The sequence below is a fragment of the Alexandromys fortis genome, unplaced genomic scaffold, assembly GCF_014885135.2.
Source record: "Alexandromys fortis isolate MF-2015 unplaced genomic scaffold, M_Fortis_MF-2015_v1.1 scaffold_17, whole genome shotgun sequence".
In the NCBI taxonomy this organism is placed as follows: Eukaryota; Metazoa; Chordata; class Mammalia; order Rodentia; family Cricetidae; genus Alexandromys; species Alexandromys fortis.
In genome coordinates, this window is record NW_026067896.1 from 17,329,588 (window position 1) to 17,356,686 (window position 27,099).

The 27,099-nt window shown below is 43.9% G+C and overlaps 1 protein-coding gene across 7 annotated transcripts in view; it reads right to left on the reverse strand.

Moving 5' to 3' along the window:
• Window positions 1-26,651, reverse strand: part of Prelid2 (PRELI domain containing 2) — an 89,496-nt gene extending 62,845 nt beyond the window's left edge. For 3 of the 7 annotated variants that reach the window (XM_050162014.1, XM_050161999.1, XM_050162004.1), the window contains exons 1-4: window positions 26,265-26,651; window positions 13,169-13,226; window positions 10,652-10,725; window positions 8,303-8,463 (exon numbers count right to left, since the gene is read on the reverse strand). In XM_050162014.1, coding sequence (XP_050017971.1) covers window positions 8,303-8,463; window positions 10,652-10,725; window positions 13,169-13,226; window positions 26,265-26,339 — 368 coding nt within the window. In that variant the 5' untranslated portion in view covers window positions 26,340-26,651. The remainder of the gene's footprint in view (window positions 1-8,302; window positions 8,464-10,651; window positions 10,726-13,168; window positions 13,227-26,264) is intronic. The other 4 variants (XM_050162029.1, XM_050162037.1, XM_050161991.1 and 1 more) reach the window with 3 other exon arrangements.
• Window positions 26,652-27,099: the final 448 nt, after the last annotated feature.

Here is a 27,099-nt window from a genome sequence, read left to right on the forward strand (position 1 = left end):
TGTTATACTCTCCTGTGCTTAACGAATCTTAGATGTGTTACTTTGACAATCACATAAAATTAACGCCGTGATTGTCATTTCTATAGAAATAAGACATTCTGAATAGGTTCTGTGCAACCAAGAACCATTTTCAGCAAAGGTGCAGCTAGCATGGGCTAGCCCTTCGCTTAGTCACCTCATGCATGGCTCTCCTTGCTCTACACTCTAAAAGGGTGGTGAAGTGTAAGCATGCAGGGAGATTCAGGTCTTTCTCCTGCTTCCTCTCTGTTAAACCTACAGATGACTGTATCACACTTATCTTACACACATTTTCACACTCTCTGTCACACTCAAAACTCTCTATGGTGACATCGCACCCTAGACAAGGCATCCTTGGAGGCTGATGCTTTGAAATTTTGTTTCGTTACATAAATATGAAGAAGCTGTAGTAAAGAGATGTTGAATGACTTACAAAAGGGCAGAAGAGCCAATCCCACACAGATCTGTCCCCCACAACCTCACCACTTCCCCATACTCTGCCCCCACTTACTGATATGCGTCCAGGAGACCATCAACCAGTGATACAGTTCCGGCTAGCTTGTCAGTCTCTGCTGATGCTCAGTTTATGTCAGCTGACTCTGGGGCAGCCATGCCTTTCTCTCCTGTATTACTGTTGCCTGATTTTCTCACATCCCTTTCTACTCTTACATCCGAGGCAACAGCTGCCCCCAAGAGTCCTTGCCTCTAAAATGGAAATCTAAGGATCCTTGTCTCTCCCTCAGGTCCTCGTCTCTAGAATGGAAATCCTTGTGTCCTTATCTCCACGCTACCCTAAATCAGTGTTCACTTCCTGCCCTACTGAGGTGGGGCAGATAAAGCCAGAATGTTCATATACTGACTTACATTTCATTAGCAGTCAAACATCTGACTTGAGAACACCAAACATTTTTCTAAGTAGGAGTGTCTCTTTTTTCTCCATTACAATCTCAATTTCATTCGTAGTAACTAGTATGTAGGAAGAAATCACTAAGATGCATTAGGAAGGGAAGGGAAGAGGGGAGGAAGAAAGGTGGGGAAGGAGACATATTTGTAGACTATTTTGTCAAGGAGATTGTCCATCTGCTAAAGTCAGCAGAGGGCAGACTTCACCAGCTGAGGACAAACCACCACAACATGTGTGAACGAGACTGACTCACTTAGCCAGTTCCCAGGATCTGCGTTAGTTTTTGTCCATACACAGACATCATTCAAAATATTGCACACCAGAATCACAAAAAAGAACACACAGTCCAAATCTAGACACTCTAAAAATTAACAGCAGTTTAAACAACTAAGACTCCTATTCTGAATAAGCTTCTTTTCTTCTAAATTTGGGGAAATAAAAATCCGGGGCCCCTGAAGAGTATAACTAAGGCTCATTCTCTCTCCCTTTCCTCTTCCTCCTTCCCTCTCCTACCTCCCCTCCCCTCTCCCTTTCCTTTCTGGTTGATGTGAAGCAAGAGGCTTTTCTCGGCCATGCCCTTCCTCCATGATGCTCACACCCTATCACAAGCCTGACTGAAAGCAACAGAACCAGATAGGCATGCCCCAGAATCTCTGAAATGGCGAGACAAAATAAATGGGGCCTCCATGAAGTTGGGTGTTTTCTCTGATAAGTTGTCACAGTGACAAAACACAACCCAGTTCTGATGATAATCACGCTTCCAGGTTGATGAGCCTCCTGAGAGCCGAGGCATAGCTGAGTCACCACGTTCCTCTTGATTGTCTTGGGACCTGTGGGTTGGGCACTACATCACTGCCCGACTGACAAAACACTATAATTTCAATACTCTAGGTGTTTAATGTATTGTAGATGCATCACTACCACACAAAAAAGAAGTGTCCCCATGGTGTGCTCCCTAGGAGCAGACAAGCCCGTACGTTTTCTCATGCATCAGACTCACTGACATCTCACATCTTCCCCCCTGCCCTTCATCAATCATTCCTCTCCCATATGTTCAAGGGGCTGCTGAGAGTTTCCTGTGCTCCTTCGTGAGATTTTTTTTTTTCGCACTGGGAAATGTTTGCTGTTTGCTGGAGAAGAAGATTATCAACTTGTCACGCTGTACAAGATTAACGAGAACGTTGCAAAGTGGGGATGAAGTTCCAAAGGGGTGCCGGCTCTATACCTGCTTATCGGTAGTGCCGCAGGACACCAGCTGGTTATCAAAGTTCCCGAAGCTCCTGTGCAGACTCACCTGGGGCCTCTACAGAACTAGACTCGCTGCAACACATCTGTACTTCTTAATTCCCCTCTGAACCTTGGAGGAAGACACAACTCCAAACCAATGGAAGAGTTTAAAGAAAAATCAATGATGTTCACTGAGATATTTCAAAAGCTTTCACTTGTGAGGGCCACAGAATGCCCTCATGGCTAAAGCTCATTGTTTTCCTCTCAGTTACCCCCTCTCTTCACAATAAAACAGCTTGTTCCCCTTTTCAAGCACAGCGCCTTTTAAGAGCCACCCAGCATCAGAAGCCTTCCCTCACCAATAGTGACAATCACTCACACTTGCTGCATGTTTATACCCTGCAAGAGCAGAGCGGTCCCACTCAGGAGCTTACTACGTCCTGGTATCACTGGGGGGACGGGGGAGCTCAAGCCAACTTTTTCCAGAGCAAAGAGCACACAGGTGACCAAAAGCACCAATGAGAGCTTCCCATATGCGTGCATAAGACTCCTCTATCAACCCCATCAGAGCTTCCCAAGTTCTACTAGCCCTCTGCCCAGTTCATCTCTTTCCCCTCCCTACCACCACTCCTAGTTTTCACCTGAATCCCATGAACATTAATCAGCCATTGTCAAAGGGCCCGAAGCACCTTCTGTTTCTGTCTGTCATACACTGTGCTTGACTCTAGGGCACAGAAAACCATGACGTCAGTGCAAAACCCGTACAGGTAAGAAAACCAGAACAGACCCCGACAACGTGAACACAAGCATCAGAAGGCAAATGGGGTCCTTTACAAGGGCAGTCATTATGAACTCAAATGAGGCTCTAACCAGAATTGAGTTTGAGCAGAGGGAACACTGTGGCTCAGCTTGCTGTTAGTGGTGGTAAACCCTGCTAATCATTAGATGACCCTATAGTGTCCTAGAAATCAAGGTCAATGTGAGTAGAGGGAGCTGTGTCTGCAGCTGCATACAGGGGTACTCATTCACACTACTAGGTAACAGCACCCTCAAGTCCTGCCGCACTAGGACCGAATCTTAGAAATAATTGCCAAGTAAGCGAGTAGAGCCCGAGGGTGTTCATTCTTGGGTAACCTTGAGTCTGGAAACTGATCAAAAGGGGCAGTGCCGGCGTTAAAACTCTCACGGAAGTCACACAACTGTCACATCTGTTGCTGAAACAAACATAAAAACTCCAGAGGAGGAAAGAGATAGAAGCGCAAACTGCCCAACAAGCATCTCTTGAAAGATGTTAATCATACTCTTTGTGATTTGTTGGATAATTACTTGAAACTTGGCACTTTTAGCCAAGAAATCTAAAGTTGAAACCTTCAAAGGTTACAGACCTATTTACTAGAATGAGTAATAGACACCTAGGAGCCTCTATAAAACTGTGAAACTAGGCTGCTCAACCCACTAATTTAGTCTGTTTGTAAAACTTCATTTGTACTTTCAACACCTTTTGTACTCTGTTCTAGGAGCAGTTTCGCTGAAATTCTTATAAAAATGAACCTTCACCGTTCTTGGCATATACTCAACTGAGCATTTTAAAGTCAAATGCGAAGTCTTACCCCATCAGAGCACAAGGATGGCGTGCTGGACACAGAAAAGTTCAGATATGAGCCCCTGAGGTGCCACACTGAGTGTAAAAGAATCATTGTCTCCCTCAGAAGCAATCACTCCACAAAGGAGAACCTAAGGATGCAGTTTAACTTGCCACCAAAACACATGCAGTGGTGGGGTGAGGAGCAGCAGACGGCAAAACTCCTCAAGAAGACATTTCCATCTAGAACTGCATTACTTAGGAAAGTGTCAATCACCAAAACCAAAGCTATTCTATACCTACCATGGTCTACACAGTATAACAAAAGTCCTTCATAAAGGAAAAACGAGCAAATGAGAGTACTCAAAAATCAGTGGGTGCGCTCAAGGACCCAGAGCAGCTGTGGGTCCGAACATTCCACCACGGGTAGGGGAGGGGCCTGTGAGGACCCACCTCTCCCAGAGGGTCCACTGACAGAAAATAGGTACCAGACAAGGCAGCCACATTCTTCAGAGGTGCGCTCACTGATTGCCCATCATATGCTATGCAAACAAGCCTAATTTAATTTGGTGGTGCGCACACGCACGCACACATACACACACTATGAAAGTGCAAGGGGACTCATCGGGAAGAATGGTTTCAGCAGGAAAGAAAGTAGAATGAGACATGGCAACAGTGGGTGAACATGACCAAAATTAGTTATTATACATGCATGCAATTGTCAATAAATTGAATTTTTAAAAGGGCCAGAGAGATGTCTCAGCAGGTCAAATTACTACACCAGGCCTGACAACCTAAGTTCAATGCCCAAGACCCACATAGTGGAAGGCGAGAGCTAATTCCTACCAGCTGTCCTCTGACCTCCACGTACATGCCGTGGATCAGGCACATATGCCTACAGATTAGAGACATCAAAAATTTTTCATTACCAAATACGAGCCTAGAACTAATAAGCGTATTTCAAGGATAGGTGCTTTTATGGTTAGAATGCCTCAGCATCACAGCCAAGCTGCTCTAGTTCTGAGGCCGCAAAGGGAAGGGCAAAAGATGGCAAGCTTACTCTACCTTCTTAGTCAAAACTGTTATATCCGAATGGCAGCCACCAGCCACACATGGGGGCTGGCCCCTCAGAACAGTCATGGCCGACTTGAATAAAAGATGTTAGAGGTTCATTAGAAATTTCTGCAAAATATTCCTTAACAATTATTCATACTAATTATATGTAAATATAATATTTTGGACATATCAAATCAAATATTACTAAATTTAAAGAAGAATCAGTTCAAACACAAATACTAAGAAATTGATAAGCCTATCTCAGAATGGAGGTTTTCAGAAGGCAGAAATCATCAATTTTTTCTTCTTCTAACAAATTTTAAACAGGGCACCGCCACTGTCCATTTTCCAGGTCAATGCTCATTCCCACAAGAGATGACTTGAATTTTGTCCTGCTGTTATTTCGTTCACCTCCCTATTTTCTGGCTTGTTGTGAAGCGTCCTAAGGGCAAGAGGAACATCAGCCTGGAGTCCGAGCCCAGAGACTCTGACATTCACCCAAACACTCCCCATGGCATCCCGGACCTCCAAACACCAGTCTCTGTACAACAGAGAAGACAACAATGATATGGGGGATTGTCCATGCCAAATACAGAAAGCCCTGAATACTCTGCTTTCCTGGACTTAAATCTGGCTTTGGAAGTAAAATAGCAAGTTCCTAGTCCCATCACTCTTACAGGGGAAGCACGCACTTCTGGGGAAGGTGTACAGAAATAACACGAAATGTAAACATGGAGCAGAGTCTTGCAGAATAATGGTAAATAGTTCTAAACTATTTCCATAATTTCTGTTTCTATATTTTGAACTATGCAAAATGAGGCCATAGCTCAGTGGTAGAGCATCTGCCTGGCTTACACAACTCCTCAATGACACATTCATACTTATTCATTTTCTCTCCTTCCATATATACAAATATCCATACTATAAATTAGAATTCAGTCATAAAAAATGTCTTACATCATAGATAACAGGTTGGGGCTGTAACTCAGTTGGTAGAGCGTTGACCTAACATACACCGAGTCCTGGGTTCCATCCCCAGCACCCTATACACCAGGCATAGTAGTATAGGCCTGTAATCCTAGTACTTGGAAGTTAAAGGCAGAATAGAAGTTCAAGGTCATCTTTCACTACATTATGAACTCAAGACCAGCCTTGGTAACATGAGACCCTGTCTTCAAAAAACTAATTAAATACGTGATAAAATATGCAATTGCAGGGATTTTCATCACAGTACAGTAATAACTAAAAGTTCAGAAACCTAAGAGTCAAGTACAAATGGGCAAAGAATAGTAGTAGGCAAATAATTTGTAAAAAGTATATAAATAAGCATAAATTGATTGTTAGTTACCAGAGTGATAGTGATGTACCGTTTCCTCATAATCAGAATTATTATTTTCACATAAATTAAAAAAAAACACAAAGTGAAAAGTTTTGTGGATTATCTTGGCAAATCATAATTTAACTGATAGAGACACCTTCTAAGACTATCCAATAGCCCAAACATAATACTAAATTAACAAAACACAGTGCTAAAATAGAGGATGAAATAAAAGACTTACTTTGCATGCAATCAGACAATGCCTTTCTTTTACTATATCTACATACCAACAACAGAACTCTGTTCCCTGGTCTCAGCTTTAATCCCAGCCACCCACACCCTATGTCAGCTCTGGGCATCAGCATAATAAAAAACTATGGATCTACCAATCTCTCTCTGATGTGACTGAGGCAAGCTTCCTTACTCATCCAGGAGGCTGTTGAAACACCCTAGCTCCATTGATGTGTGACCAGAGCTGTGCGAGAAAGAATGATCTGGAGAAAGCCTGGGCCCTAAGAATGGCTTTTACATAGGGACAATTAGTTAATCTGAAGGTTTTATTACTTTCATTTTAAAACTAAATCTATAATAAAAATTTTCAACCCACACAGAACAGTAATAATAAAACAGCAAATTATCTTCTGAAATCAAATTTTTCACCATAATGATTAGCATTAATTTTTAGTGCTTATGATGTTTTACTTTTGTTCCAAAGTCTATCTTTGGGTGACAAAAACAGATGACAGACACCAAAGAAGCTGAGGCAGGAGGATGGCTGGAAGGCAGGAGTAAATAGTGAGCCGCTTGTCTCAAAAACAAAACAAGGAGACTGGAGAGAGGGTTCAGCTGTTAAGAAGCACTGGCTGCTCTTGCAGAGGACTGGGTTTGGTTCCCAACACCTACATAGCAGCTCACACACATCTATAACTGCACTTCCAGGGGATCCAGTACCTTCTTCTGGCCTCTGCAGGCACGAGACCAAGATAGCATGGGAGTTAGCAGCTCCCCTACATGTGACAGCTCCCCCAGTGATAGTTTCTATTGACTGAGAAGCAAAGATAAAGATAAAGGTCTAGGGAGAGAGAGTCTGGGATAAGCATTCTGGGGGATTTGGGTGAGGTCTAACCTTACAGGTAGGCTACCAAAAGTCAGCAGGTTATTAACAAGATCCACTCCCAGTCTAGATGGACAACAGATGCTCATTTACTCCATAGAGGAGACAACCCTGCCTGATTAACACGCCTGCTTTCTCCAGTGCTTGTCTGTGACCCTCTACACACCATAGAATTCACCTATTATTTCAGGCGGATTTAGTCTACCTGCCAGGTTAACTGTACATATTTGTCATAATTTGTCATATTTGTGCTATGTACAGTTCTGTCACTACTCAAAGAACTGGATGCTAAGGAAGGCAAATTTGATGGTTTATAGATAACCTTGCAACAAATACAACACTTAAATTCTCACTAAGAGAAACACTCACACAGCCTGTAAGAGTCATATTCAGAAGACATACAACTCCTGAATATGATACCCACCTTTACAACAAAGAGAAACTCGATACCATCAGAGTGTCTACCATAGTGGCAGCGACAAAATACAGTTGAATGGCTTGCAGAGGGATAATCTAGCTGTACGTGTATCAGATAGGTAAAGCTCAGAAGCAGTCTAGTAAACATAAAAGATAAGTGTACAAAAATGTACGTGACATAAAAATCATGTGTGTTAAAAAGATATACAAACTAAGCAGGCTAGGTAAGTCTATGCCGAAATGCCTCCTTACGCCTGCTTGAGCTGACCAGTGCTAGACAGGCCCACTGATGGGTCAAAAGCATGATAACTTCAAGCAAAGTATTTTCCTTGTTTAAACTCTGTTGAATACCTAGATTGCCTTTAAAGGTCCAAAGGAATATTCAACAAATGGGTGACAGTCATTGCTTTTGGAGAGAGTAAGAAAATACCAGAATTTGGAGGGGCACTTGGACAAAAGTTGAGTTCTGTCATATTTCCTCCAAAAGAAAATAGATACATCTATTAATGACATGACTAAAAATAAAATGAAATACATGTGTAACAGACAGAAACTGTAAGTACGAAATACAGAGAGAGAGAGAGAGAGAGAGAGAGAGAGAGAGAGAGAGAGAGAGAGAGAGAGAGAGAGAGAGAGAGAGAGAGAGCTAATCACAGGTGATCTTACCAATTTGGGTTTTCCACACTTTCCCGGAAGACAGACTCTTCCCTCATGGATGCATACTGTGTCCACGTGAGGCAGTGACTCCGGATAGCCATGTTCCTCTTCTGAAGACTGAGCCACGATTCCTCTTCTAGTCGGATATCAGGTACCTTTAAAATACTCACCTGCCCAACAGAGAGAGGACAGCATTCTCAGTTTCGGAAAAGCAAGCTACATGAAGACTCGGCCTGGAGCGGATCTCAGTCGCAGCTAACAAACGGAACAAGCGGTCCTGATGGTTGCGTGTACTTCAGTCACACCCCTCAGTCTCTGATAATCAAGCACACTGTGGCCTCACTACGTGTTTCCCAGGACTTGCAAATGGCCCAGGACTCATGTAGGCCCCAAACAAATTATCAGCTGCTTCTTGTCTTCTCTGGGGCAGGCCTTCTTGCGGTGATGGGTTCTCATCAGGCTCCACCTACATGCGCCCATGCAGGGCTGTCTCAAGAGAAATGTTTTCCTTGTGGTAATCTCTGTTCAGTCCCTAGAAATGGATGCTTTCCCAGGTGGAGAAGACAACAAAAGCTACAAAGGCAGAACTGTACAAGTTAGAGCCTTAAATTATTTAAGAATTGAGATACAAGACGAACTTGAATGCCTTTTTAAATAATAGATTCAAAGTGTGTATATAGGGCAAAGGCAGCTCTGAACTCTGGAAAAGCCAGTGATAATTTGCTGCTGAAGTGTAACACAGCTTCCCATCTGCAAGTCAAAAGGAGTTCATTTTCTTTGTGGTTCTAGCCTCTTTCCACTAAGGAAATAACAGTGATTTAACCCACGATGAGGAATGAATGGAAGCTGCCATTTTTCCTAGGATAAACACAGCAATTTAATTTGCACGGTCATCCGTGGGTGCCCAGATTCATTCGGGATCACACAGGGAATCTCTTCTGAGGCATTTTTTAAGTGCCTGTCAAGATGCTATTGTTTTACGTACTAAAAGACCACCATCAAAAATCCTACATTGTGAATGAAGAGCTTCCTAGCTGTTTAAAGTACTGAGAATAAAAAAGAGTGGGCGCTCAGCCACAGATGGGCCATCTATACCAAACACCTCACGATTCAGGGAACATGGTGAAAGAGAGGAGAGAAAGAACGTAGGGGAGGAGCGCTGTAGAAGGGCATCTGATGGCCACACCATGGCCACTGTGCATATGAACTCGCACCAGCTCTGCTTACCTGCATACGACCTGCATGGGATCAAGCAAGTTAAAAACTCCAGCATAGATATCACAGACAGGGGAGGGCTTAGCTGTGGAGTATTGCAGTTGATGGCTGCTAAAGGAGGGAGAGCCACTTTCTTTGGCAGGATACCCATGCCCCAGTAGATAACCACAAACCCAATCAGATATGGGCAACACTAACTGGACTCCATGATTTAAAAAATAGTAATATTAGAATAAAAATAGGGGAACATGAAGCTGGGAGGGAGATTCTGAAGGAAATTGGAGGGGAAGGGAGTAAATAAGGTCAAGACATATATATACATATATGTATATATATAAACACACACATATATACTCACACATCTACATACAAAATTTTCAGAATAAATAAAAACTTTTTTTATACTTCTACAGCTAGGCATGGTGGTACACACCTGTTACCTCAGTACTTAGATGGCTGAGGCAGGAGGATTATCTTCAGTTTGACACCATCCTAGGCTACACTCTATTTTCCAGGCCCTCCTAGGCTATGGAGTAAGGCCCTCTCTCAAGAAGAAAAATCCATGTATGGTTCAAGCCATGCAAATGACGTTTTCAACTTACCTTTGTCCAACACAGAATCATCAGAGAGCTTAAGGGTTTCAAAGAGAGAGAACAATTTTCCGTCATGAACATTCCAGCATCAGTGCCCTTAGTGTACAGAACTACGCACAGAAAGGCTTGCATGGGGCACTAAGAAGACGATGCTCTCAGTGCATTACAAGCAGAAGTGTGGACTCCCACATTGAACATGGGACTAATACTTAAATCTTCTCACTTCTGATTGTTCTTACCTGTTGCTAGCCATGGACAGACTAAAAAAGTCAACGCTTCATTCAAAATGCCAAAAAGTATCCACAAAATAATCATCAAATCACCCCATATCCACAAAGGGCCCTTCACAGAACAGACAGAGATGAGACACTCCAGAGGCATCTGCTAAAACTGGGATGGACATGGGAGAAATATTTCCCTTACAAAACCATGAGAGTGGACAGTGGGACATTCTGACACTCCCTTCGATCAGAAAATACTGTCTTTTTCTATGACTATGAAAATTCCTCAGTTTTATCCCCACTGTGATTAAACTCGGAAATGAATTTACCTTTCTTAAAATTTCTGGCACCACATTCTGACAGATAGCAATCCTCTTTCTATAGATGAGTCCTGTTGATTCATCTGGAAGTAGAAAATTTCATAGCCAAAACATAATTAGGGAGAGACGTATTCTTATCTAAAAGTCCACAGAGCTTTTTAGCTCAACTTCAATTTTCAACATATAGAATTCTCATAGATAAGGCTTGACACGAAATGAAGTTTTCCAGGGCCTGGAGAGATGACTTGGTGGCTGAGAGTGCTCACTGATCTTATAAACAGTAAACAAGCGTGGTTCCCAGCACCCACCTCAAGCAGCTCACAACTACCTCTAACTCCACTTCCAAGGGATCCAGCACAGCTGGGTTCCTCAGACACCTACACCCAGGCACAAGCACACCACAGGCATACACATAAACACCATGTAAAAATAAAATAAATCTTTTTTTTTAACATTCTGTTTTTCAGATCAGTTTTCTGAGCCAAATCACAAATGCCCGAGGAGTAGATGTAAAACAACAAGTCCGAACACACAGGCTAAATTCGAGACAATGAATCACAAACGGGCTACCACCCTAGGCCATCGGTGCCGAGCATCCAGTGGCAGTGGCCAGTGGCCACCAGCTCAACAAAGAGGTCAGTAACAGACTCTGCCAGCTCCTAGACCACAGTCTCAAGCCCAGATTTCTGACTGTTTCACTTAAACCAGTAACTAATTAACTACACGAGTCACACCCATTAAAAAATGAAACCCCTGAGACCAGAGCATTCCTGGAGGGAAAGTTAAAACTAGTGAGAAAAAAAGTAAGTGCAAATTAAGATGAGAGGAAATGGGGGGGGGGGGCAAACTGTGAAGTGCTGTCATTTCTCTGTGAATTGCTGAGACTCAGACACAAGGCGAGGTTTCTCGATGCTCTAACTACAGCTGCCCTAACCCTGCTGCAAACACCATGACCACCAGGACCCTGCAGTCAGGAAACAAATGCTCCACCCCCAGCAGTCCTTTGGCAACCTCAGACAATGTGAATAGCACATGTATTAAAAATGGAGTTGTTTCTAGGCATGGAGGCACAGGCCTTTAACACCAGCCCCTGGAAGGCAGAGGCAGGTGGCGCTCTGTGAGTTCTAGGCCAGCCTGGTGAGCACAGGATGTTTCAGGTCAACCGGGGTGAAATAGTGAAAAATAAAATGGAGACAGAGATGACATCCTGAAATTAACAAGATCATTTTACCATTTGACAGATAAAGAGCTTAAGCCTTTGAAAAGTTCGGTCATGAGGGAAATAACAGAATCAGGATTCGAAAGCAGGTTTGTCTCAGACCAGAAAGCAAGTTTGTCCCACATCACACACGGGTGCATGAGAAAATGCTTTCGCAATCTATTTCGATAGCTACAGATATGCAGAAAGCGGCCCCATAAATAAGACAGTTTCAGGTTTACGCAGCAGAGGAAGCTGCAGCCATGTCACCCAGCAGCAGCACCCGTGGTTTCGAAGGCTGAATTCTGAGCGTGCTGGGCTGGGCTCTGGCTGTCTCCACAGGCTTGGGCCTCAAGCGTGCCCATGTTCAGAGCTCCTGGCACTGCCCACTCCTCAATTCCCAACACTAACTGACACAATTCTTCCCCAGAAGGAGGGAATGCAAAGAGCACCAGGGACCCTAGCACTGCACCCCACACCCCGAGGTGGAACACAGTCAACATCTCCTGAGGGGGTCATGAGGTATATAATTTAGATGTGTGGGTCACGTGGTCTCTTTCACAAATACTCAGTTCTTGCTGTAACTCAGATGAAGCAGCCACTGATAGCATACAGAGGGAGTGTCTAATGTGCAACAAAACCTTGCTTACCAAAACAACACAGCGTGAGCCGTAATTTGCCAAACTACAGTTATGGTTCCACAACCTAAGCAATTTATGGCAACATCACATTTGTCTGCTATTTTTTAATAGCCCAGGCTAACCTTGAATTCCTAGTTCTCCCACCTCCACCATTCAATGGCTGAGGTTGCAGACATGAGCCACACCACACCTGGTTCATCTGTGTGCTATCTACGATTGTTTTGCCATCTACAAATTGACATGTGATAGAGATACAGCCAAATGAGCTTAGGTAGGTTAGCCAGCCTCTCTGTGCTTTAGTTTCTTCCTGCATTAAATATGAAAAACCACAATCCTACCTCAAACATTATTCTAAATGTTGAATAAGCTAATGAAAAATGTTGGCACACATTAAATACTTCAACATGCTACCTGCACCATTATGCCTGGCCTAAGTCTTACCATCAAATATAATTTAAAAAGTGACAGGGGTTCTGCCTGAGATGTAATAGACACACACATACACAGACATGCACACACACGTGCACACATACTCACACATGCATGGACACACACGTGCACACATGCTCACACATGCACACACATACACACGTACACACACACACAAATGCACACACACATGTATCCCTTACAAAGTGAGAATCCTTAGTGAGTATAACTAAAGTAGGCCATATTCAAAGAACTTACCTTTCTTTTCTTCCACAGTTTTTACAGCGATGACATTATTATCCATGGGGTTGGGGTACTGAATGAAAACACATAATGAAAAGTTAGTCTTTTAAAGTTCTCTTTAAAGATGAATTAGCTGATAGAAATGACAGGTACCTGCAGGACTAGAAAGTATCTTCCAAGAAACCTCTAAGTAAAACCCAGTTTTAAATCAAGAATCTTGGTTTTACCACTCATTCAAACAAGTGAGGAGGGCTTTCATAAATCCAGAGGCAATTTATTTAACTGGGGGGGGTTGTGGTCCTTGCCTGCATGTGTATGTGCACCAGGAGAGTGCTTGGTGCCAAAGAGAAGATCAGAAGATGACAGGTCCCCCAGAACTGGAGTTACAAATGATTGTGAGCCACCACATCTGCACTGAGAACTGAGCCCAGGTCCAACAAGGGCTCGAAGCCAATGAGTCAGCCCTCTGTCTCCAGGAAAACCTTTAGATCCTATCTAAGCCCTGAACAGAGAAGAGAATGAGGTGAGAATAAATAAAAGAATAATAATAACAATAATAATAATAATAAACCAGACTAACATAAACTAAGAATATTCTCTGTGCCAGACCTATGCTAAATGCCTTAATTATACCAGCCTATCTAACAACTGTTCCATTGTGAAGGAGTTACATAATATTATTATCCCTAATTTTTAAAAGCAGAAACTGGTTGTTTCAGGAATTAAACAGGCCAGTCCAAAACAGAAAGAATTCATTTAATTACTGCCCTGGACCATGGCCTGGTGACTGTGTTAGTACCTCAGGCAAATAACCATAAAAGGATAGGGTTTGGGCACACAGGAGCTATTTGATAAATAATTAATTTCTTTTATTAAATTGTCCTGGAAGATAATTTAGATGAATCAACATTTATAAGAGCTACCATTTTTAACCTACTCGATTTACATACATGGTCTGTTAATTCTCAAAAGCATACCATGGGGTTATATGGGTTTTACTTTTTTCTATTGCCTATATGGGAGGTCAGTCTTGGAAAAACTAAATACCCTGCTAAAATTGTTAAAAATTACTGCACCTGAGATAATGTAACTTACCCCAGATACTGTCTGACTGCCTCCATTGTGAAGTTACCTCTTAGTTACTTTAACCCAACCTTTCCATTACTCAGAAGTGGAGAGAGAAAAGAGAGAGAGGGAGAATGAATGAATGAATCTCTCAAAGCCACATGATAAATGGCTTCTAACTGGAGACTGATGCTCTTGGGCTACTTCCTGCCCCCTCCCAAGGACCCCAGCTTCATATTGTGGTCAAATGGCATCTTAACACACTGAGCAAGTACACGCTGAGGTAGGAAAAGGGGTTCTTTGCCTGGAGAACTTGAGCTTCAGGACTCCTGAATCCTTCTAAATGAAATATAAAACTCTATCAGTATGGGTTCCAAAGAAACAAGAATAAGAATAAAGCTGCATTTGCGCATGCATTCACTCAGTTCAGCCCTAGACGGCAAGACTCAAAATTACAATGACTACCTCCATGAAGTTTAGCCCTCCAGAGATCCACACTGGTAAGAGAAGGGTGGACCTCGGAGTCTGTCCCTCTACAAAGGAGACTTCCTGCACAGAGACATCCAAGATGCACGCGACTCCCTAAACCATGAAGACAGGGTGCGAATTAGCCCTGTTACACCAACATGAAATGGAATTCTTTCCTTTACTGCATTCCAGCTTGTTCATTACATATCCATAAATGCATCCTAATAAATGTTACAGTCCCGCTGTAAGTTGTAGAAAGATAACTAAACTAAATTATGAAGGAAAACACAATGCCTCGCCAGGCAGGCACAGATTACATCACTAAACTGTCAGTGAAATTCTTACAGGTTAAACTGGGCAATTTCGCACTTCCATTTCATTTCAATATTTACCTACTAAGAAAAAGGATATTCATTTAAATAAGGATCCTTTTCATCTTTCTTGTGATTAAACAGGCAGGAAGATAAAAATGAATGGATAGATAGACAGACAGACAGACAGACAGATAGACAGTGTTTTAGTTCGAGTTTTATTGCCATGAAGAGACACCATAACCATGGCAACTCTTATGAAGGAATTCATTTCATTGTAGCTGGCTTACAGTTCAGAGGGTTAGTCCATTATCGTTATGGTAGGAAGCATGATGGCGTGCAGACAGAAATGGTGCTGAGAGTTCTACAACTTGATCCACAGGCAGCAGGGAAAGACAGTGCCTGGCTTGAGCTTCTGAGACCTCAAAGCCTGTCCACCAGTAACACAACTCTTCCAACAATGCCACACCTACTCCAACAAAGCCACACTTCCTAATAGCACTACTCCCTATGAGCCTTTGGGGGCCGTTTTCTTTCAAACTATGATAGATAGATAGATAGATAGATAGATAGATAGATAGATAGATAGATAGGAAAATATTGTTCCAGACACTGAGGATGTGGTCAGGAAATGAACACCACGTAGCCTCTTAAAAAATTCATACATTACTTGAAGAAACAAACAAAAGCAGTAAATAAATATGTCAGATCTGCTTTAGAGAAAATGAGACAGGGTGATAGATGGAAAAGCGTGGGAAACACAGTAGCAAACACTTAAAGGTCACTCATTTTACAGTCCTTGCAAACAGCTATAAGAAAATGGAACTTTTAATAGCTGAACATGAGACCGTGAACTATTCACTCTAGCGAAAATCATTTGCAAAATCTAACTTGTTTTCCTCCATGAGTTAACAGACATAGACCTCAAGTTTCCATAAAGAATGGCGAAGGAAATTAGAGGTTTGTGTGAAACCGCTAAATACTGTGACACGGATGGCACATATTTTAATGTATTTCAGAAATTAAAAATGTATCGAACCAAGGCTCTCTCTACCTGGCATTACTTGAAATAATAGAATGCCATCTTGTGGTAACCTACATAGTCCTGTTTTAATTCTTAACACACAAAACACATGGAAAGCCTGATACTCAGGGAGTGAAGGAGGAGAGGTTGCTCCAAGCTCATACTAGGAGCCCTTCCCACCAGCCTGGGACGACCTCAAGTGCTACTCATGATTTCTGGACATCTATTCGAACACCATATGACTATAGAACTTGATGCAATCAGATCCAGATCCGTACTGTGCACACCCTGCATGGCTTTACTGTGCCCACCCTGCTCGGCTGTACTGTGTACACCCTGCATGGCTGTACTTTGCACACCCTGCATGGCTGTACTGTGCCCACCCTGTGTGGGCTACACAGTGGCTGCTCTGCACGATCTCATTTAGTTCCCTTTCAAACAAGAAAACACAATAGTAAGTATTATATGAACCCTGCTTGTTAAAAGTCTCTTGTGTAAATCCTGCGCATGAACAGAGATTGGCCTGCCCAACCCCACTCCATATTCCAGATACTCCTGGAAGCAACATGGTCTGTTGACCCAGTTCCTGCCAAAATACCCTTGTCTTTCTTGAGCCTGGTTCAGTGGCTGTGTACACACACCAGGTGCGCTGTATTTTATCGGTGAGTCTGGAAAGTTTCCAAGGTGCATTTGGCTTCATTTTTTATCTAATTTATGATTTTACTTTCTTCATAGAATAAGCAGGCTCACTCCTTTCCTTTCCCATGATGTAAGTCTACTGCAGCGCTAAAAAAGGTAAAATGCTTACTTATCACCCACCCCTTTTCATTTTCCTTTTCACATATTAAAAGAGGCCGGAAACCATTTGAATGGAGGCATCTTGAATGGGGAAATAAAGCTACTCCTAGAATCCATAGGTTATTAAATGAAAATCCCTTTTCTAGGGATGGGCTACCTCCCTACAAATCCCTCTGCGGCCTCCAAAATAATACAGGTGATTGCCACCGCTGTTGGCTGCCCACTGGAACTAGATGGTAAGGCCCTCTTGATGAAGCAAGCACATGCTCTGGTCTAAGGACATGGAGAAATTAACCTAGAAGTGAGCTGGATGCTCTCTCCATGACAACTGGCCCTTACTGGGTCAGAGTGCTACGCAGATAGGGAAACTGTCCTCAGCTGTCTTGCTCAGCATTGGACCCTGCAAACGATTTTGTTGAATCTCCAGGCAAGATGTGCCCACTAGTGTTACAGTAGCAAGTCCATTATGGGGTAACCAACCACTTTCTAAGTGGATTTGAGGCCTGCTTCATAGGGCAGAACCAGTGCTCAGTACAGGAAGCCTGGTCAAAGCCCTGTGGCTGGAGAGGTCATGGGTCTACTAGGAAGGCTGCTGCTGTTGTTTTGCTAAATGGATTCACTGTATCCATCAAACTGGCTTCTAAGTAATTATGTTCGTTCCCATAGATGAATGCTGCTGCCACCTCTGGGCAGAGACCCTTCTTTTTGCAGTAAGAGGTGGTTACTGAGAAGACATAACTGTTGGTCAAAGTTCTGAGAGTAAGTGACTATTGAACATTCAGCCCTGAATAGAACATCTATATCACCCCCTTCAAGGCTCCAAAAACACGATGAAAGAGGAGATTTAAAGAAAGTAGGAGCAGGAGAAAGGGACAGAGTGTTGTAGAACAAGGTCTCAAAGCATAGCACAGCTTCTGTACTCTTTTTTATTTATTGTATTTTTTATTGTTTTTATTGAGTTACGCATTTTTCTCCTCTCTCCTCCCTTCTTCCCCTCTCCCCTTCTACCTTCTCCCCATGACCCTCAGACTCCCAATTTGCTCAGGAGAGCTTGTCTATTTTTCCTTCCCATGTAAATCCACGTATGTCTCCCTTAGAGCCTTCTTTGTTGTCTAGGTTCTCTGGGACTGTGCTGTTGCATTTGTAAACTCACAGAGCTGACACGATTGGGCTTTATCAACATTATTCCATGATGGAGAGCACTTATAATGGCTCACCCTTCCCTGGAGATTTCTAGGCAGTTAACTGCTGCTGGTGGGGTGAAGCTCACCCTTTCCTCTCTAAAGATCTATAGACAGTTAATGGCTGGCGGAGTCAGGGGGAGACATTTTCTTTGGTGGTGTAGTTACTGGTGAGATATCCACACTCCTATAGATAGTCCTTATCCATTCTTCTGTAAGCACACAAATGAAATTCATTTGACCCTGTCTCTCTTTCTCTTTGTGTTTCTCTCAAATACACACACATACACACACACACACACACACACACACACACACACATACACCATGAAGTAGGGAGAAGCAGTTGGGAAGAGGAAGGGTATCAGCTGGTATGGGAGGGAAACAATAGAGGGGAATGAGTTTAAATATGATAAAAAATACATTATATTATGTACAAAACATCATAATGCAACCCATTATTACCTATAACTCATATACATTAATAAAAAGTTGTTTAAAAGAGAGGCCCAAAAGCCACGTGATGCCAAGTTTGGAGAATGTACATTAAAGCAAATACATAATTATTAAAGTAAGAGACCAAGAAATTGAGTCCATCTATTATAGGAATCTTTAGTGCACTTATGGGTGGAGCCTTATGAAGCTATAGCCTCTACTTTTGTTTGCTAAGGGAAAGATCACCATTCAGGAAGTATTCTCTTAAGAGCAGGAAGTTATTAAAATATCAGCTATCTGAAAAGTTCAGAAGTCAATACCTGCCTTTTGAAACAGGGTCCTCCGCCTCATAGTCAATGTCTTCATAGGAATCTGCTTTTGAATAAGGTTATCTGAGAAAGCCCAAAAATGAGGACCTGTAGTAAGCCTGGCCGGACCATTAGCAAACATGTATCTGCTCCATTCACTATAAGGGGATCTGCTACCCAGCTGCTTCCAAACACATACAAAGGGCCTTGCTGCGTGTTCAGCTACACAGAGACATCACCGTATACTGTCCATCCTTTTCATGGTCTCCATAAAGTAGCTCACTCCAGAAAAAAAGGCAAAGTTGACTTATTGCAAGATCAAATGAGTCACCAGTTAATCAAGACTTCATTGATCTGCCTGGTGTGGTAACTCATGCCTGTGAATTGTAGCACTGGGGAGGCTGGGGAAGAGTACCAAGTGCCCAAGGCCAGCCTGAGCTACAGAGCAAAACGCAATTTTAACAAATGCACTTTGCCCCATGTTATATGTCTGTCTATGCCCCTGAGACAGCTTGGCACAATAATCAATATGTTCCTCTCTGCTCTCCCTGACAGGAAGCACCTTCAGGACAAGGTCATGTTTTATTTATTGTCAAAGGGTGCACAGGTCTACCATGAATAACGATTAATAGGCATATAATGAATATGTAACTATTAGCACTTGGATAGATAAAAAAAATCTTCTTTCCCACACTAAGCCACAGCCGCAACTAGATGAGTTACTAAGCACGCTTTAAAATTTAAATTGCACTTAAAAAATAATTTATCATGCAGATGTGCGCCATTATTCATGCTCACCTTCTCCCTTATTGTTCTAAGTTGGTAAAGATTTCTGCAGGCTGCACCCCACCCCCACCCCCAGCTTTTCAGTTTCACACTCCTGAGCAAACGCAAAGATACACAGAAGTTATCAAGGGCTTTGAAAGCACTTGCCAAGCCCCAGCATTAAACTAGGAGCTTACATGGAAGTACACGCTACATGCATTGCCTAATATCCCTCAGCAACCTTAGAAGATGGCTATTATCCTTATTCTATTGATGAGGAAACTGGGGCGCAGAAACATGAATTGAGCTGGTACACCCCTTCAACTGTCGGAACTACAGCCTGACACGAGAGCCATGCTCCTCACCCCAACTTCTCCTTCACGTCACACCTCGGCTTGCAGGAGAGCCTAAGGATGGAAGACGAAAAGTGTCACCCAGCACAGGCACTGCTTGACTCTGAGACCTAACATCTAACCAAACCACTGATTTGGGCCATGTAGATCCTCCCAAATACTTCTGGCACTCCATGGGGAAAGATGTTCCACACATGTGTCAGGTCTGCAAGGGGCTGAAGATGGGATCAGAAGGAAACATTATTAATTACCCAATCAGCTTCCCAATCTAAATGGAAATAGCACTTCATAAATCGCCTTTACGAGCTTAAGAGTAAACACTGATCCTTTCCATGTAGCATGCCACTGAAATAAATAAAACCTCAGGTCACAGATGGAAGTCAAAATTTATTTTACTCCATTTTCTTACAGTATTCCAGGAATGCTTCTGGACCCTGTGTTGACTTTCATCTGTTGGCGTTTTGGTTTGTTTCATTTTGTGAAATGGACAGAGGGTGTTTCACTGTGTTACCCAGGTTGACCTCAACCTAACGAGCTCAAACAATCCTCCTGCCTCAGCTTCCCAACTACTGACTTTTGTGTAAAATTGTATACTGTGAACCACAAGAGGGTGAGCTTTCTTCATGGAACAGTTTGTTGAATGTTTCCTGTGTTCTAGAGCTTCTCTGGGTGCTTGGAACAATGGAAACAGTTGACATAAATCTCCGTTGGAGTTCACCCACATTTGCAAGAAGCAAAGTCAACTTGAACAAGTCTACAGTGAAAAACCGCAAGCTCTCTGGACTCGTTTGGACAGACCTGAAAATCCACTCACCACCATAGCTCATTTGCATCTTTAGTAATGGCTTTACGTTCCAGGCAGATGACACGGAAGAAATTCTCTTAAGCACCCAGCACCTGAGAGACACACCCACCAAAAGGACTCCAAAAGCCTCTGCAAAGAACTGCCATCTATACCACCACATCTGTTTACACAACTTTTTAGTCAAACAGAAGGAAAACATTCTAGTGATGAGTGCTGGGAAGGTAAGAATTGTACAGCCGGGCAGTTGGTGGTGCTCGCTTTTAAGGCAGATCTCTGAGTTCAAGGCCAACCTGGTCTACAGAGCAAATTCCAGGATAGCCAGGCTACACAGAGAAACCCTGTCTCAGAAAAAGAAGGAAAAGGAGGAGGAGGAGGAGAAGGAGGAGGAGGTAGAGGAAAAGAAGGAGGAGGAGGAGGAGGAGGAGGAGGAGGAGGAGGAGGAGGAGGAAGGAACAAAAGAACCCAATGGCATAGTGAAGCCACAGATGCTACAGTAGTCAGAAACCACAGTTTCTGTGCTGGGTGGCATAGCCCTCCCCCATGAGGAGGCTGAGGAACACTGTACTCCACAAACAGAACACTGGATCCTTTGTTTTCTAGGTACCACTCATCTTTGAAAGCATGCGGCTAATGTTTTGCCCACAGCCGCCAACAGACAGGTGGAAGGAGATCAAATAATCTTCACGTTTTAAAAATAGTCATGAATTAGAACTTGGAAAGCGAGTCTGAACATACCGAAAGCCACAGATCAGTAGATTCTATTTAAGACACGATGTCCTCAGTTCTAAAGCAGCTTTGCCCAACATCGTACAAAATCAGATTAAATGTCCCCAGAGCTTCTCACATGACTGTCCCTCCTGTCTACTGCTTTGTTTAAAAAAAAATCCATTATTATTTTCTTTAAAAATCATCATCATAAAGACCAAAAGAAAAGTAAAAGCATATTTTGCCTGAAATATAACTCTTTCTATCCAAAGCTTTATAAAAAAAGAAAAAAAAAAAAAGCACTGTTACACTTTTGATCCTCAGAACCAGCCGAGAAGGTAATGGCATCACAGTGATAAAGGAGGCCATGTGTACAGCTACGCATGTTACTCATTGCACAGGGACTCCTAATCAGGGAGTCAGTGGACCACCTCCATCCTGAGGAAGCAACTCCTTTTTTAGAAAAATCAATATTTTTATAACTCTTTGAGATCTTCACACAATGCACGTTGATCATATTCATCCCCAGCTCCTTCCCTTAACTCCTCCCAGACCTACTCACATCTTCTACCCACCCCAACTTCATGTCCTCTCATCATTATTATTATTATTATTATTATTATTATTATATATCCCATCAACTCTAAGTTATGCTGTCCATATAGTTCTAGGAGTGGGGCCATCTACTGGAGTATTATAGACTTCTAGGAGCTACATCCTTGAGGAAAATTAACTCTCCCTCCCTAAGAAGCCATGAACTGCCCATAGGGAGGGTCAGGAACCCCTTTCTACTCTATGCTAGAATACTCAGTGTCTAACAGCTCTCGACCTCATCAGGGAAGTGAAAAATGGTGGCTAACACAGAAATTCACAACTAGTCAAATGGTAGAGCATAAGGGACTGTAGAGTGCACACCAACACACACACACACACACACACCTCAGAGAGACCATTCAAAGAGGCGATGAAAAGTCTGTAAGAGGTCAGGAAGACCAGAAGAAAACAGTGTCTTCTGGACATGACAGGAAGTTATTCTCATAAGCCACAGCAGCAATGGATGCCTACAGGAATTCCTTTTTGTTGATATGTTGGTTTCATTTGTTTGGTTTGGGGTTTTCTAGGACAGGATCCAGCTAGTTAGCCCAGTGAACACAAACATGTGATGACCATCCTGTCTCAGACTCACCATTGCTTGGATTACAGGCATGTGTCACCACACTTGGGTCCCTCCATAGTTATTAACTGTGCCAAACCCTCAGCGGACTATCTTATAAGAATTGCATCACATGTTGACTGAATGTACTTATATACATGCCCTCAGCTATACCACAAGACACACTAAATCCAACCACGTGAGCTCAGTCAACCCACAGAATCGCCAGCATTAAAAGCCTGTCACTAGACAAGGTCTCTAAGTTCTGGAATGATTTGTTGCACAAAAACAGCCAACAACTGCTGTGTCCCACCATCGCACAGCTAAGCTAAGCTTCGTGTTAGGTACAGTGGTCCACCCAGAAGAAAAGCAAATGAATCAAGGAGCACTGCACCCAGCAAAGCAGAACCTTGAGCCACTGTCCTTCCCGCTCATCTCCTGAGTGGCCACTGTGTCAGGGCTGGAAACACAGACTGCTGGTAAGACACAGGCTTCCGATTAGATGGGTTGAGATCCCGGCTCTCCTTCCTGCTAGGTGGGTGTGCTTAAAGAGTTACTGAGACTTCTCTGAGCCTCAGTTTCCCCCACGATGTGAATAAATCAGTCATGATGACTTCTTGAGCTGCTTGGAGAACTAGAGACAATATTGTGTTATTCAGAGCAAATGCCCACATGTATACACACATACATAAATATATAATACATACATACAGATATGTGTGCACACAGACATACATACACACATACACACAGAGTGAGAGAGATCGAGGAAGAGACAGAGGGAGGGAGAAAGAGAGGAAGGGAGGGAGGGAGGGAGGGAGGGAGGGAGGGAGGGGTTGCCTAGAAAACGCCTATCCATGTTTCAGCAAACCTTTTATAGATGTGACTTTTCTGAGAAAGCCTACCTGAAGTCCTCCGCGTAGGACTGCGGCAGGCCTCCCTACCACCCTGCAGGCTCCCTGTGTGAGGTATGCATCACCCATTGAAATTATGCTGACCTGTCATCATTTATTAATGTTGGGCTCACGCTTTAAAACCCATAGCCTGTACCTGAAACCTTTGTGTAGGAGTACTCTGCAAAGGAGTGTGTGTACGGTGTGGTGTGCGTGGTTTGGCGGACGGAGATCTGCTCCAGGAGTTGAAAGGGGAGGAGGACACACCCAAAAGTAACCTCTGACCTTCCAGAGGGTTGGTGAAGCCTAGACAAAGTGTCCCTCCCATTCTGAGAAGGCAGGGATCGTCTTCTCATGATGACAACCCTTCCCCAAAGGGCAGTTACAGTTTGCTTCTTGACTGCTCCCCACAGACTGTGTGTTAATGGTTAGGTCTCAGGGCAGCCCGGTGTGGATTCTGGAAGAGGTGGAGAATGGCAGAAAGAAATTGGGTCCATGCCCTTGAGTTGAACTTTGGGACCGCAGTCCGTCCACCCTTTTCTACTTAGCTGCCTGGCTCAGACACAAGGTTTGCTCCACCCTAGGTCCTGCCTTGAGATGCTGCCCCTCCACAGGCCCAGAGTGGCAGGGCAACTGGGCTGGGTTTTGTTTTTGGTTTGTTTGTTTGTTTGTTTGTTTGTTTGTTTTTGTCAACTTAGCATCAAGTAGCATCACCTGGAAGGATGGAGCTTCAATTGAGGAACTTCATCTTTCAGACTGGCCTGTGGGTGTATCTGAGGGAAAATTTCTTGATGAATGATTGATGTGGGAGGGTCCATTCCACTGTGAGGGATGCCATAACTGGGCAGGCTGAGCAAGGCATAGCAAATAAGCCAGTGATGTCCCTCCATTCCCCGTGCTTCAGTTCCTGCCTCCGGGTCCCTGCCCTGAGATTATGCTCTGTCTTCCCTCAGTGATGGACTGTGGCCTGGGAGCTGCGAGGTGAAATAAATCCTTCTGTCCCCAAGTTGTTTTGTGGCCAGTGTTTTCTCCATGCATCAGAGGAGCAAACGAGGACAGAAATTGGTACAGAAGTGTGGGATATTGCTGTGATGGTCCTGACCGTGGCGTTTGGGGGGAAGAACTGTGGAAGGAGTTTCATGAGCTGTTACAAGAGACTGGAAAGAAGTTAGCTGCGCCAGCCAGGGAGAGTGAGCCAGTAAACAGCATCCTCCACGGTCTCTGCTTCAGTTTCTGCCTTGTGCCTGAACTTCATGCAATGATGAAATACAGCCTGTAAGTTGAAATAAACCCTTTCCTCCCCATGCTGCCTTAAGTCAGTGATTTATTACAACAGAAATCAAACAAGATCGGGTAATTATGGACCGGAGCCTTCATAACTGTGAACCAAAGATAGCCATTTCCTCCTCGCAAGCTCATTACATCATCACAGCAGAAAAGGGGCCAACACAAAATGCACTGGGCACCCACTCCAAACTGCCAGTCCGAACAAAACATCTGCACGTGTGCCTAGAAGCCTGGCCCAAGACAAAGTCTACGCCAGATTCACTCACTCCTTCCTTTCTTCCTTCCTTCCTTCCTTCCTTCCTTCCTTCATTCATTTCATCAGCTGTTGCTGAGGACCCGGCAGGTGCAAGGCACTTTCTAATGTTTCTAGCTCCCAAAGTTCAATGAGCTATCCCAAAAAAAAAAAAAAAAAAAAAAAAAGGAAAATGTTTGACTTGAACTTCACCCCATATAAGCTCCCTCCCCTGGGAGTTGCCTCAGTCAGGGGGCTGGAGGTGAAGCCTCCAGCCAAACAGAAAGAAAGGGAAAAAAAAAAAAAAAGGAAATGAAAGGAAAAAAACAACGGTCTCCACAGCAACACTGTACTGAATACCCTACCTTGGGTCCCCAACTGTGTCTCTCTCAGCAATGGAGGCCCCTCCTGTAATGGAGGTTCTAACCACCCTCCCAGCACCCCGAGGCTATCTTCCAGGCTAGCCAGATCCCATGCTACAATTCACAGGCATCTACAGGGACTTAGAAGACTTAAAGGTACAACTCCTCATCTTACAGACACGAGATCTTGGCGAGAAGACCTCCAACCAGAGACCTAAGTGAACTGGAAGCAGATTAGCCCAGGATCCCACCCCACAGGTCTGGGTGACAACCAGTTCTCAGGAATGTTTTCCACTCTACTGTTAGCCTGAAGCACCATCCGAGGAGGAGCCCTCAGGAGGGCCATTGAACCCAAAACTGCAATATTATAAACAGCAGTATTTCAAAGACCTTATAACCATCAATCCTCTGATAAACACTCTTTAATAATTGATTACCTCACTCGAATCCTCGCAACAACACTAAGAGTGTGCGCTCTTATTCTCACACCACAGATTGGCAAACTAAGGTCCAGAGAGAGTGAGCTCTGCAGGGCGCCCTACAGCTATTTAGGAAAAGAGAAAGTCTTGAAACAGTGTAGCAACGCTGAGTCTACCAAGATCACAGCTTCAGGGCGGTGTTTTAGAGTTGAAGGAGGGGGTGATGAACTAGAAGGCTGGACCAGACAGTCCACCCAGGGAAGCCACCCAGAGCCAACAACCTCCGCTTGAGGCAAGCAGGATGCGGACGTGAGGCCCGGCACGGCAGCCTCCGCTCCTCCCAGAGAGCAACCTTCGAGGAATTCCGCCTCCACCCTCCCCGGTGCATCCCGAAAGCAGCACGCGCGCTGGAGGGGGACCCGGAGAATGGATTAGGACCCCTGAGCTTTTTGGGTCCTGTCACTGCGCGACAGGGGTAGGGGGCGGGGGGAGCGGAAAGTTAGGCTCTCGGCCGCGGGCACACCGCCCAGGTCGGAGGGACTGATACCTTTCGGAGGAAGCAAGCGACCACCTGCTCGAAGGGGTACTGGAACACCTGGTGAACGTCCACGGTGACCCCCATGTCGCGCACCCTTCTCCAGGCGCCTCGCCGAGCTCCGGCCACACCCCTTTTCAAACTTCTTAAACTTTATTGTACCCCTCGGAGACAAGGCTATAGGTCACACCCACGTCCCCTTTCACTTGTGTTCTTTAAAGATAGCACCGGAGACGCCCCAGACCCCAGCGACGGGGAAGCGGTATCAAACACGTGCCCTCCCTGGCCACGCCTGCAGATAGTGCCCTGCCTCTGAGCCACCCGGTTACACCCTGCAACCCTGCGCTTTGCAGCCAGATTTTTTAAGCCGTCACTGCTGGAGGTCACAGAATATATCTTCTGTTGACAGAACCAAATAGGAAAAAGAAGTAATAAATACATTAAGTCTCCGCCCTGAAACTGTGGGTGTGTGTGTGGTGTTACAACCTGGCTCAGCTAAATCCGGCCAGACAAAGGCCAGCGGCTGCAGGCGTCACTAATCTGCCTGAGGAGTGGGGCTGGGCCTCTGGCGAGGAGGAAGCTGCTCTCTTCCCAGAACAATCTAGGAAAGAGAGTTGGCCTCTGCGTGCAACTCTAGGAAGTTCCTTGGCTAAGGTTAAGCACCAGCCAGCAAGAAAAGGGATACAAAAGAAGTGTATCTGACTCTTCTTTAATAAATAAATAAAAAAATTAAATAAAAAAATATTTGAAACAAATGAGATAAAAAAAAAGTGTATCCCTTCCTCCAAAGAGCAGTTGTTACTAGAGGAAGCAAATGTTGCATTTATTCACTAAATTATTCACCTGT